At 34.4% G+C, this 13,677-nt stretch overlaps 2 protein-coding genes and 1 long non-coding RNA gene across 6 annotated transcripts in view; 2 read left to right on the top strand and 1 right to left on the bottom strand.

Annotated features, from left to right (window-relative positions):
* The window catches only part of LOC111499901, a 17,420-nt gene extending 7,890 nt beyond the window's left edge, over positions 1-9,530 (bottom strand). Inside the window, exons 1-2 of the long non-coding RNA XR_002721023.1 lie at positions 9,520-9,530; positions 8,891-8,897 (exon numbers count right to left, since the gene is read on the bottom strand). This is a non-coding gene — a long non-coding RNA (uncharacterized LOC111499901). The remainder of the gene's footprint in view (positions 1-8,890; positions 8,898-9,519) is intronic.
* Positions 335-1,065, top strand: LOC111499900 (transcription factor HEC2-like). Its single transcript, XM_023151623.1, has one exon. It carries the CDS (start codon positions 348-350, stop codon positions 948-950), a length of 603 nt encoding a protein of 200 aa, XP_023007391.1. The 5' UTR covers positions 335-347; the 3' UTR covers positions 951-1,065.
* A 2,425-nt stretch (positions 9,531-11,955) lies between the features above and the next one.
* LOC111499677 (heterogeneous nuclear ribonucleoprotein A1-like) overlaps positions 11,956-13,677 on the top strand; it is a 7,561-nt gene continuing 5,839 nt past the window's right edge. For 2 of the 4 annotated variants that reach the window (XM_023151307.1, XM_023151308.1), the window contains exons 1-3: positions 11,957-12,062; positions 12,248-12,417; positions 12,506-12,595. In XM_023151307.1, coding sequence (XP_023007075.1) covers positions 12,400-12,417; positions 12,506-12,595 — 108 coding nt within the window. In that variant the 5' untranslated portion in view covers positions 11,957-12,062; positions 12,248-12,399. Of the gene's footprint in view, positions 12,063-12,247; positions 12,418-12,505; positions 12,596-13,677 lie in introns of all 4 variants that reach the window. The other 2 variants (XR_002720983.1, XM_023151309.1) reach the window with 2 other exon arrangements.

Genomic DNA, 13,677 nt, shown 5'->3' on the forward strand with positions numbered 1-13,677 from the left:
AAAAAAAAAAAAAAAAAAAAAAAAAAAAAAAAAAAAAAAAAAAAAAAAAAAAAAAAAAAAAAAACCTCTACTATTCTTATTTCTAAACTACTCTAATTATATCCCTTATAAGACATAATATTACATTGATGCTCAAATTTTCTCGTAAGTTCGTAGGTCAATGTTTGACACAACCCATGAACTAACTCGACTTACGGATCGAAACCCAAAATTCCTATTTAATTTTATTGAATAAAAAAAAAAGGTGAAGAGAGAGAAATGACAAAGAAAACTTGGGTCTATAAATACACAAACTTTCCTCCCTTGAAGAGACAGACACATTCACCAAAACAAATCCCATCTCCAAAATGGACGACATCGACATCCTCAAATCGACACTATCACCTTCCAACTCCATCGACATGTCGTCCACAATCCTCCTCAACAACAACAACCCTCACTACTCTCCACTCCCATTTTTCTCCGACTTCTCATCTCTCTCCTTCCACACCGAACAGCCAGCACTGCCGAACCACCACCACCGCCAGAAGCGCGGCGGCGGGGGCGGCGGAATGGCAGCAATGAGAGAGATGATATTCCGAATAGCAGCAATGCAGCCAATACAAATAGACCCAGAGGAGATAAAAGCGCCAAAGCGGCGAAACGTGAGAATCTCGAAGGACCCACAGAGCGTGGCCGCACGGCACCGGAGGGAGAGAATCAGCCAGAAGATTAGGATTCTGCAGCGGCTGGTGCCTGGGGGAACTAAGATGGACACGGCGTCGATGCTGGATGAGGCGGTTCATTATGTGAAGTTCTTGAAGAGGCAAGTGCAAACGCTGGAGCAGGCAGGGTTTCACAATACTACTAATAATAACAACTGTCCTAACCTTAGTTATTCTTCTGCGCTTTTCAAAGCTTGCCAAATGCCCCACGCTCCATCTATGCCTGGCTCTTTGCAAATGCATTGAACAAAATCAGATCTTTGATTTGGGTTTGTGATTTGTAAAGGAGTGTAGTTTATTTTGTTTTCAATTTCAATGAGTGTAGTTTAGTTGTTCAATATCAATGTAATATCAATCATTATTATTCACTACCAATTTCCTTGTGATTAGCTTTGTACTAAAAAAAAAAAGTGAAGAATGAGGCTCGGGCATTGATGTTAGGAATTATGGATCTCCACAATGGTACGATATTGTTCACTTTAAGCATAAGCTCTAACCCAAAAAGCCTCATAGCAATGGAGATAATATTCCTCACTTATAAACTCATGATCTTCCACTAAATTAACCAATGTGAGACCCACTCTCAATAATCATCAACAGAAGATTTGTTGCTCGACTAACGTTCGTTATCATTGGAAAGAGAGTTAGTTGTATCAACGAGGCTTGCCATTGTTTGTGGTTCACTATTGTTGGAGTAAACCATTGCTTGCTACCTTGAAGAGTTTAAGGTCGGAGAATTTCTTATTATAGAGTAATTCTCTCGAGTAAGATGGCTAGCTAGTTCAACATTGTACAAGCTCTTTCCCTACAAATGGCGTTGATGAACAAATTCACGCAAAGAGAATAGATTTCATACGCACGTGAAGCAATACCAATGCAACACTTGTCACATCAACTCTATACTCGAGTTAAAGAGAAGATTAAGATTAGTTTAGTTCGAATGATAACGATATTTTGATGGATTAAAATAAGAAGAGATTAAAAAATAATAATGGAATGGATGGAGTAGGTTGCTCCCAAGAGAGAGGGAAAGGGCTAAAGTGTTGAGGTCTCATGAATCATGCCTCCCTAACAACCATATTCTTCACATCTCCTCCAAAGTCAACCTCAATAATAGTCAAACTACAACTCCATAAAATTATAATTAAATATATTTAATTATTAAAAAGAAAAGGGAATAAATGGAGGATAGATCTGAAGTGCATTGAATAGAGGAGATAAAATAATGGGAAAAGGGTATATAATATTATTATATTATAATGATTTTATAAGCTTAGCTCCTAAATGCAATGAATTTCAACATCTTCTTATCCATTCTCTTTCTCTTTCCCTTTTCGTGGGATAACCCTTTCTTCTATTATATATTATTATTATATCATATCATATCTACATGCATGCATTCAATAAAGCTATTCCTCCATTTTCTTCCTTCTATAACCAAATAATAACTCTTTTTCTTTCAAATATTTTAACTTTATTCTTATGTATATTGATTTATGTATGTTGATTTTCCTTTTTCCTAATCCAATCATTATCGCCATATAGTTTATGCAATTTAATACTAAAGACTATTTTTACAATACTATTGACTACCGGTATAATAAGATATGTTCCTGTAATAGTATCACTAAGATACGTCTTTGTAATAGTATGATTAGGATACGTTCATGAAACGATATGGTTGTTGTAACGGTAAAACTAAGATATGTTCATGACAAGATATGGTTTAGGATACGTTGCGAAACGATATGAGTACAAGGATATTGTCATGATAGATTGATAAAATGGTACGATAAGGTTATGTATAGAAAACATTATGGTTATGATAAATTGATAACACGATGTGATAAGGTTATGTATAGAAAAACGTTATGGTCATGATAGACTAATAAAACGATACGATAATGTTATGTATAGAAAATGTTATGGTTATGATAAAATGATAAAATGATACGATAAGGTTATGTATAGAAAAATGTTATGGTTGTAATAGATTGATAAAACGATACGACAGGATTATGTATCGCAAAAGATATGATTATGATGGAATGATGGAATGGTGGAATGATGAAATGATGAAATGATATGGTTAGGATAATTTTAGGAAACGATACGAGTAAGGTACGTTCATAAAACGATATAACTGTGATATGTATAAGAACGTTAAGACTATGATAAGTTAGGGAATGATATGACCATGAAGTGTTTATGAAATGATACGATTATGATAGGATATGAGAACGACGAATGTATATATAAACATGTAGTAAAATGGTATGAGGTTGATATGATATAGGTTATGGTAGGAAATATGTGATTATTGATATGTTTATGATATGACATAATGTGAACCGATATGTTAGGAATATGTTATGTGATTCTTATGATATACGATATGATATGATACGTGCATGATGAGAATTCTTATGTCTAAAAGTATGAAAACGTTATGATATGATATATGTGCGACATAAATGATATGATATGTTTGACATGCAAAACAACGAACATGTACGTTACAAGGCAGCGGGGTTGTATTAAACGATATGAGAAACAATATGATATGTACGAAACGCTAGCGGGGTTGTATTAAATGATGATGCAAATGGAAAAATGTTGGGACCTCATGCATTATTGTGTGCTTATGCATTGGGGGATGTCCCTTATCCTTCTTGATAGTACGAACATGTACGTTACAAGGCAGGAAAACAATCATTATGTTTAACATAATGTTGCCATGATGGTCGTTACTTCTAACGGTGTCCGACATAGAGAACTCCTAGAGTATGCTCACCCGCTAAGAAAAGAGGCCCAGGAGGTGTGCGAATCGACTGGTGGGTCCATACTTGTACGTGTGGACCGTGTAAGAAATTAATTACACATCCAAGTTGCCTGTTAGGATAACCGCGGTAAGAAAACAGACTCTTATGATAAGTCTCATTCAAGAAATGACATGTATTTGCATTTAACTCCGAAAATACACGTTTAGTAATTTCAATGTCCTAACAAAATTTCATAAGAGTTAGAAAATAAATGGTAATCATAAAGAAGCAAAAATTTCATCAATTTCGTTACAAATATCTTGTTTTAAAAAAATACTCAATAAGTAACTTCTCTGTTGGGGTTAAGTAATGCAAACACACACATACATGATGTGACATATCCCTTAAACCATAGCATAGCTTTGAGCTCTTTCCAATTTCGTAAAGGGTTGGATATGGTACTTCCCCACACACAGCACATGCACGCACACATAGACTCATCAAGCGGCTTCATATATGTACCCTCTGGGCCTAGCTTGGTTGGACACAATCACTAATGCATCACAGGACGCCACAAAAAGGAAAAGACTCGTATGATATCATGACAAACATAAATATCGAAGATACACGTCCGTACTAAGATAACATAATGGAGAAGTATCCTGATGCACTGACATACATAATGCATGAAGCTCCCATGGTTTAAAATCATAGCATAAGATCAAAATAATTTCCTTGTTCCTTTCATCCATGACATAGATACTTGGTGATCATCATGACTTTCATCTTATATCATCACATAATCCATCACGTAGCAAAACGTATCATGACATATATAGTGTTTCATTTCATTCATATCCTGACATAACGGATATCACATAAAATACATAACATAGCATCATACGTCATTACATAGTACACATAAACATAACATAATATTATGGCGCATGCATGCAGGGGCCACAGGGCATGCGTTGTCATACCTCATTCAATTTTTCAAACTCCAACGATAAGATTACTTACCTAATTAGTTTAAAGTAGTGTCAAAAGGAGTTTATTATTTAATAAAGGTGGTTTTGGTCTAAAAAAATGTTTCAACCCGATCCAATCCAATCCACGAACATCACACGTTTGGTACCATTTCAAAAGTGGATGGGTTAAACTTATAATAAAACATAAAATAATTGATTGAAATATGCACAGAAATAAATAGGGAGATGCATATAAATAATTAAATAAATACACAGCCCAAACACCCCGTTATGGGAGGGATGTAGGGTTTTCATGGGAGGAGTTGCAATAGGCAGTTGAGGAAGCGGCATTAGAATTTTGGTCGGTGATTGGTAGATTGGGGGATATTGTCAGAAATGCCCATTCCTGGAGGACACGTGGACGGCTGTGATTAGAATTGGCCTTCATTGTCCCTTGTGCTAGGGGAGATGAACTGGAATGTAATACTATTAAGACAACACCAATCAGCTCTGCCTCCTACCCCCCAACTTAGCAATTCCATTCAAATATTCAATTTATATTTTAATATATTCATAATAAAATCATTTGCCCATCTTCACTATATGTAAAATATTCAATTAAATAAGCAATAATTTTCAAGGTTTATTTTATCATTTCATTTCTATAAATTATTAAATAACGCGCACATTAAAAATAATGTAAGAAGAAATATTGGTTAAAGATTTTGAACAAACCCGAACAAGGTTATAAATTTTTTGAAAATTTATGATGGGTTGCTGTGAATGTTTGATTAATCCACCACACCTAAATGGTGTGAAAGTTATCTTATTTATAATCAAATGAATTACAAGGATATGAAAATAGTAATAAATGGAAATAACAATAAATGGAAAGATACCTATGATAATAAAGCAAATATTAGATATTTGCCTTATAATAAAATATCAAATATAATATATATGGTAAACTATAATTTATTATCCTGGACAGTTTCAATCAACTTTTTGAACTTATTTGAATTGGATCAAAATATGATTTTGGGCTTATTTGAATTGGATCAGCATATTATATGATCCAATTTGACCGTCTAAATTATTTGATCAATCCGTAACTTATAAAAATACTCTGTAATCGAACACTTGTAGGCTCTCATTTCATCTTCAATCTAGTAAGTTACTACGAATTTTTTTTTTAGATTTTAATAAGTTCAAGTTTATTCCATTAATTACCCTGATTGTTGCCACATATGATAGTGATACTTATCATGAGCTAAAAATGAGGTTTATTTTACACTCGGTAGTAGTTTTTCGTGTTATATACTTATGTAGTCTATCGTCGCCCTCTTAAAGTAGGTTTATTCTATACACTAGTAGTTTCTTATGTTATTTACTCATATAGTTTCTCATCACCTTTCAAGGTAGGTTATATTCTACACAGTGTTATAGTTTCTCATGTTATCTACTTGTGTAGTTCTTCGTCTTCTCTCAAGGTGGGTTTATTCTATACACAATAGTGGTTCCTCATGTTATCTAATTATGTAGTCCCTCGTCCATTCTCGAGGTGAGTTTATTCGACATACATTAGTGATTCCTTATATTGATTTTGTTCACACTATTAGTGGTCTTGTAAATTCTCATAAATTTTCTTGAGTCGTGGAAGATTACTAGATTCTTAAGGCATCTAGATGGTTTAATCTCTAATAATGATCACAGTGTTCCAAATGTTCCAACTAGACTTATTACATGATCCAAGGTTAAGAAGATTCAACCAGCATTCATTTTTCATCTACAAAATTGATAAGCTCTGTTCAACCATTATTTTATGTGTTACAAGCTGATTCAATTGAGAAAGAACCATTTGGAGTTTCAGAAATGAATATTTGCACGTTTAAATAGCTGATGAAATTACTATAAATTGCACTTCGTTCCTAATTTGTTAGTTCATTCTTTCTTAGAAAAACTTTATTTACTATTTTAATTTCATAATTTTTTTATAGTGGACAAAAAGAGTGGGAAATTATGTCAAATGGCCTAACTTTTTTTTTTAGTGGGCAATAAAATTTAGCTTTCAAATGGACATTTTCACCTCTAGAAATTTGAGCTTTTGTCCTTTCTAAGTTTCATGTCATTCTTGTGATAGATTGCATCTGAATCATTCAATCAAGTTTTGATCAAGTTCGATTGTAGAGTGATTCAATTTAGAACAAGGTTTCAAATCTTGTTCTAGATCTTTGATCTTAAGAGGTAATCTAATTGTAATCTTATTTATTAGTTGATCCGAATTTTGTATAAGGAGGTTCAATTTCTTTAATTCAAGGGTTCTTGCTTTAAAAGCTTCGATCAATGGCTAAGGATTAGAGTTATCTTATCAATCTCATTTGGCATTTCTAAGATGCTTGAGGGTAGTGTCTTAAGGTTAATCCAATCTCTAGGTGCACTCAGGTCTAGACTTATTATCATCGCTCGTGGTTCTAGGGAGCTCACTCTACTAGAAACAGACCGATCTAAGTCAATGTGAAAATCATCCTAACTTTGGCACCCAAATTCTTAACTTAGTTTACATGATATTCCTATTAATCACCTAAAGCATGAGGAACATAGTCAACTGATTTATGTATATTTATTAGGGAAACATTCCTATCAATCACCTCAAGCACGAAAATCTAATTTAAGCATTCAAGATAACTTAATAACATGCTTCAATCCCTTAGAGCATTCTAATATAGTGGAAGACATTAAAATAGGCATGCGACTTAAATTCATATCCTAGGTCATTTCGGTAAATTTTCATAACATACAAAATATCCTCATCTAATTTTCTCTTTTGGAGTCCTATCATGCATACTCTTACCTAAGGCAAGATATGCTCACCTGCTAGTACATTCTAGCGATCTCTACAAGTATTACTTGAAAAATGTCCATGGGTCGTAAACAACATACTTGCTAGTTCTAGATGACTTGAGTTGGGTGTAGACAGTCTAGGTTGTGGGTTGGTGGTTTGGATCGGGCTCGGGGTTCTTGGGTCGTGCCGTTTTTGGCATGCATTCGAGCCTAGTTATTGCAGATCTAATTCCAATTCTTCGTTTGGCAACACGTGTCTGTGCTAGTCAATGCCTGACACACTCACCCCACCGTGCTTGATGTGTCTGTCCCTCCCTTCGCTTGCACATCGGAATTTTTAAGATTTCGATTGGTTTCTCGTTTTCTTTCTAATTTCTTTAAATTTTCGTAACTTTTCATACAAAACTTGAATCGACATAATTCCTTTACCAACAGGTATATAGTTTTATCCATCTTTACCGAGATATTTTTCTTTAAAGTAGGCTTAAAATACATAACATTTCTTGACGAACATGAGAACTCTTTCTAGTCCAACACAACTCCTTCCTAAGATCATGGTATTAAAATCTAAAAACCTAATTCTTTCTAAATCTCATGGAAAAATTGAAAATGAAAAATTCAAAACATGCCTTGTAAGGGCCCAAAATAAATAAATAAATAAATAAATAAACAAATAAAAATTATTATAAACAAAAATTATTATTATGTAAAAAATAATAATAATAATAATAATAATAAATAAGTATATAAAAAGCAATCATTCCCTCATTTCTCCCTACTAATGTAGTCACTTCCCCAATAATCTCTCCTAAACACACCTCACAATTCGTACAAAATGAAACAGAAATGAAAAATGTCAGATTTGTTGGATGATGAAAGTCCCACATCGGTTAATTTAGGGAATGGTTATGAGTTTATAATCTAAGAATACACTCTTCATTGGTGTGAGGCCTTTTGGGAAGCCCAAAGCAAAGCCATGAGAGCTTATGCTCAAAGTGGACAATATCATACCATTGTGGAGAGTCGTGTTCGTCTAACATGGTATCAGAGCCATGCCCTAAACTTAGCCGTGCCAATAGATTGGCTAACAAGATTCAGACATCAACAAAAGGTTCAGATTAAGTTTTGCTAGTAAGAGAGATATGTTCTCATGAAGTATAACACATGGGTCAACCTAAATTGATGTCATGGGTTGACTTGGATTTCAATGGACTTTCATTAAGGATAACAACGGAACATCAGCTTAAACTAACCAGGTAAGTGACCTTACTATCACCATGGTTATATTTGATGTTTACACGTGCTCGACCTTACTATCACCATGGTTATATTTGATGTTTACACGTGCTCCGTGGTTCTGCACGTGTCATATATATTGATATGTGTGAATTGTCTGTGGATCGATATGCTTCTTATTTGTTATGTATATGTTATAATATATGAATTTTTTATAATAATTACGGTACGATGTGTTCAATGATATGTTTGAGATAAGATACGAGAAGGATGCATAAGACGAAATGTAACGATAGAAGTCAAATACGTTCATGAAACATTAAGGTTAGGTTACATACCGGAGTGATATGGATAAGAGAGATTGATGGAAGAATACGATTAGGCTTCGGGTAGAAAGGGATAGGTTTGTGATAGATTGATAGAACGATAGCGTTAGGTTACATTCTTGTGATGATATGACTAAGGTACATTCACGTAATGATATGTCTGTGATAGGTATAAGAACTTTAATGCTAAAATAAGTTAGAAAACGATATGACTTGTTTATGATATGATACATTGTGATGCATTATGTCATGGTATGATGTGTATATGATGAAATGTTATGTTACAAGCATAAAACGTTATGTTAGGTCTCTTATATTTGAATGTAAATAGCATGAATTGTATGACATGAAACACGATAAACTGTCTGGAATCATAACCCCGATATGAATATGTATGAAATGTAAATTGAAAATGAGAATGACATGAAGCATGAAACGTGACAGGGGGTTATGTTCATTAATGTAGAAGTAGGGGGACCTCATGCATTATGTGTGTTCATGCATCTGGGGGATACCCCTATCCCATCACGAGGGTACGGACGCGTACATCCAATGGCAGGACAACGATCGTTATGCTTGCATAGTGCTGCCGTGACGTACTAGTTTTAACGAGTCCCGACATAAGGAGCTCCCAGAGTATGCCCACCGGATAAGGAAAGTGGCCCAGCGGTGTGCGAACTAGCTGGTGAGCCCATACTCGCACGTATGGGCTGTGTGTAGAGTATATGGTACATGTCCACGATTACCCGTTAGGACAGCTCTGTAGGGAAAACAAAACGAAATGAAACGAAAGATAGGTCCCATCATTTCATTGCATGTGATTGTTGCATTTAACCCCAATAGTGTGGTCACTTACTAAGTATTTGTTTAAATACTCAAGCCATGTGCTACTACATTTTTCAGGTTAAGGTAAGACATTCCTGTACGGCTGACGACGACATCGCAACTCGAGACCATGACATATGCATAGGATAGTGGTATTTGTTTTCTTAGACTTAGGCTAGACTAGGTTGTTTCTAACTTAAACTCTTATTCATTTTATTTAGTCTTTTGTGGTGTCGTTTAAAGATGTTTTCGAAACACGCAAGTCTATGACTGTGTTTTAAGATAAAGGTTATGTTTTATGAAATTTTAATGGAGTCTTCCGCATTCAATGTTTATGGTACGTATATGGTAACGACCTTAAATTAAGTAGAAAATTTTGGGTCGTTGCATGCCTCCTTATTTGTTTAGTTTTTCAATGGTTTTGGATGATTGAAGTGTCCAGACTTGATCTCTGAAATGCTTTAAGAATGTTTGGTTAGAATCAGACTCTAGGTGGTTGTAAGTTGAGTCAATCTCGTATTCTTTTTTCTCTCTATATGCTTTCCCTCTCTCCCTTTTTTTTTTTTTTTTATTTCATTCTCTCCCTTTTTTTCTTCTTGATTAAGTCTTTTATTTCATTAATGGCAGGTTCAGAATAAGTTAGGGGCAAAATGACCAAAATACCCCTTAAGGTTGACTTTGACCCGTTGCCCACTTATTAGAGGGACATTTTTGACAAAAAAATCTAAAAAACTCAACCTCAAATTCACAACTATTAAGGAGGTTTTAATGTTGGTTTAAGGTTTCTCTATAAAGTGTGAAGTAGGGCTTTCATTTGGAGCAAGAATTGAGGTACGTTGAGCCTTCCATCGCGAGTTATAGCCTTTGATATTTTGGTTTTCTACTCTCAAAATTCTTTCAAATTCGAGATTCATAGTTCACAATTTTCCTTCAAACTTGTTTCTAAACCTTCTAGATAAGATTACCTACGAGTTTGGTGAAATAATCGAGTGTTGAAGGTGTCTCAAACAAAATTTTCCAATTTGGACCGTCACTAATGGAAGGAGGTTGAAGCTTGAAAATCTAAATTGACCCGATGCACAAATTCGTTAAGAGAATCCTATCTCATTTAGTTTTTGCACCTCTAAGGAACATTTTCATAAAAAACTATGAAGGTTAACTAGTCTAGAAACGTGTACAATTGAAGAAAAATGTTTTCGGGCAAGGTTTGGGGGTAAAGATTCCATTTTTTCCCAAAATTGAGCATATCTTTATCTTTAGAAGATTAAACTGAACATCTTTGATGAAGAAATCGGGGGACTAATACGTCTTAGATCAAGTTGTCTGAAGAAACCAAATTCTGCGTTTTTTAGTAAGTTGCAGACCGAGGATCAAATTTCAAAATTAAGACCGAAAACAAATCCTTTTGCTTGAGGAGAAGAACTTTCATGAAGAAATCAGGCTCTGAAAAGCTCTAAAATCAACCGTCCAACAAAAAGCTTTTGAGTTTGAATTTTAGGGAAGATAAGTTTTTGAACGAAGAATGTATAACTAAGGCTATGATCCATGAGAAGATATTAAATGGATCCCTAGATCTTCCCTATAACACCATCTTTAAGTTATATGAAGAAGTCGGGGGACAAATGTTGGATCGGTATGACAGCCATAGAGGAGTGAATAGGTTTTTAACAATAAAATTATTTAAATGTGATTAATTTTTCTAATTATGATTTTTTTTAATAAGCTAATATAATTAATACCATAGAATAGTTCAACAACTAACCATGAACAATTATAAAAGAAATAAATTTTAATAACAATAGGAAAAAGTTAGAAATACTCCACCCCGTCAAGCGCATCTTCGAAATTTGAATAAAGGACTCTTTCTTCGGATCAGAGTTCAACTGCTACACGACTTTTTTACGAATACAAGAGCAAACTCAATTTTTTTCGTGGTTCAGGATCAAATCGGTACAATTGTCTGAATTTTTATATGAACACACCACAACTCTCTAAAAGAATAGATTTAGAATTTAATCACTGACAAATGTTTCCTCACATACTCCAATAAACATCTCCGATACAATAAACATATCTATGAAGAATAAGATGAAGCATAAATAAAATTGAAAACAAAAATATGGGAATATATGAAATTTAGGTGGTTAAATAAAAAATGATGCAAAATAATGAATGCCCTATAATGACACAAAATCCCCACTCTTTTAGTATTAAGATTTGAAGTTGTATGAATCGAATTGGGACCAGACTAAATTAGGGAATAAATAAGGCTTAAAAATCCAATAAAAGAAATTAAACAAAATGATAAAAATATATAATAGAAAGAAACAGGAGAGGAGGGAGAGAGATGAGATCTGCTCTAGGTGTTTCTTGAATTCCCAGAAAATTTGATTAAAGGTCAGTTGAGCGCGTTATCCACGAATGTATACTTTTTTGTCTGTTTCAATTGTTATTTTGAAGCTTTAATCGCAAAGAAGAAATTGAAACAAGGAACAAACGAATGATGGAATCGGTGAGATTCATTTGGTATTTAACTATTGTGTGTGAGAAAGAGGTGTGCTTCTTCTTCTTATTATGTGCAGGTAGCGAGTGCGAGAGATTTGGGGAGAGTGAGCGTGGGTCTTAGAGCGAGCGAGCGAGCGAGCGAGCGAGCGAGGAAGAACAGGAGGAGAGTGAGATATTCTTTTTTCACCTTTAGGGTTCAATTTCATTGCGTTACCTGCCCAAATTCATCATGGATCGGAAGCTTGTGGTTAGTTTTTTCCTTTTCATTGTTTCTTCTATCAAGTAATTTGGTAAAGGGTTCGATTCGTTTTACTTATTTATTTCGTGAAATTTAGGTTCTCGGCATTCCATGGGACATCGATACAGAAGGGCTAAGAGACTACATGAGCAAATTTGGAGAGTTGGAGGATTGTATTGTCATGAAGGTTTGCCTTTTCCCCTATTCGTATGATGCATTCGTACTATCCGTTCTTTCTTATGGGTTTTTAAGAAAGCATGCCTTTGTCATGAATTCAGTGATTTTAAAAGTGTGAGGTGCACTGGAGCGTAATAACTTCAAAATAAAAAAGATTTGTGAACACTTTATATAATACATGAAAATGAAGATTGTTATGAATAAGAACAGAATGAAAATTTGAAGAATTAAAAGCTTTTATTAGAGATTGTGGTGGAAAAATGAAGGTGTTAAGAATGCTTTTATTTTCTTCCTAAAACATTATTAAAGAAATTAGGGCTTCAAGCATCGAGGTGCCACCTCGGCTATTGATGCTCGTGCCTCAAGCTGGCCTTATCAAGGGTGCCTAGCTGTTTTGAAGCAATACACCGAGTGTGGGCTTTTCTGTGTGCCATGGCATGCTTGATCTATTGGCGTTTAGGTTGTAGGAATGTATGTGCTGTTTATGTTTGGATGTGCAGAAATCCATATCTTGCCATCTCTTGTTCAGACCCAAGCACAAACCAAAAATATCTTACAATCTTCATTAGGTACTCCAAGTAAAAAGACAACTTCAGAAAGTCGGATCCAAATCTTTTGATGTTTGCACACAAAAACACACTGTATATGGCCTAGTGTGTCTCTTTTGGTACTCCAAGTAAAAAGACAACCCCAGAAAGTATGATCCAAATATTTTGATGCTTGGACACGAAAACACACAGTAGATGGCCTAATGTGTCTCTTTAGGTCGTTTATAAGAAATTTTGTACTATTCGGTAGGCCTTGTTCTCTTTGATTGAAGCCCTGTTTTGTATAGCTTGTTTGGATTTGAATTGTTCTCTTGTTGGGCTATGGTTTTAGACACCCCTCTTACATTCTTGTTTGTTTTGTCAACGAAAGTTGGGTTTCAATAATTTTTTCTAATATATTAATTTATCACCTTTGTTTTCCCTGGTGGATTGTACATATGAAGACAGTGGATGCTTGTTGTGGCTAATTTTGTATAGATACATTTTTATTTTCAAGTCCTTTTTTGGTAGTCATATGCTTTTTTTTTTTTTTTTTTTTCCCTTT

This window comes from Cucurbita maxima, unplaced genomic scaffold (genome assembly GCF_002738345.1).
Source record: "Cucurbita maxima cultivar Rimu unplaced genomic scaffold, Cmax_1.0 Cma_Scf00027, whole genome shotgun sequence".
NCBI classification, from domain to species: domain Eukaryota; kingdom Viridiplantae; phylum Streptophyta; class Magnoliopsida; order Cucurbitales; family Cucurbitaceae; genus Cucurbita; species Cucurbita maxima.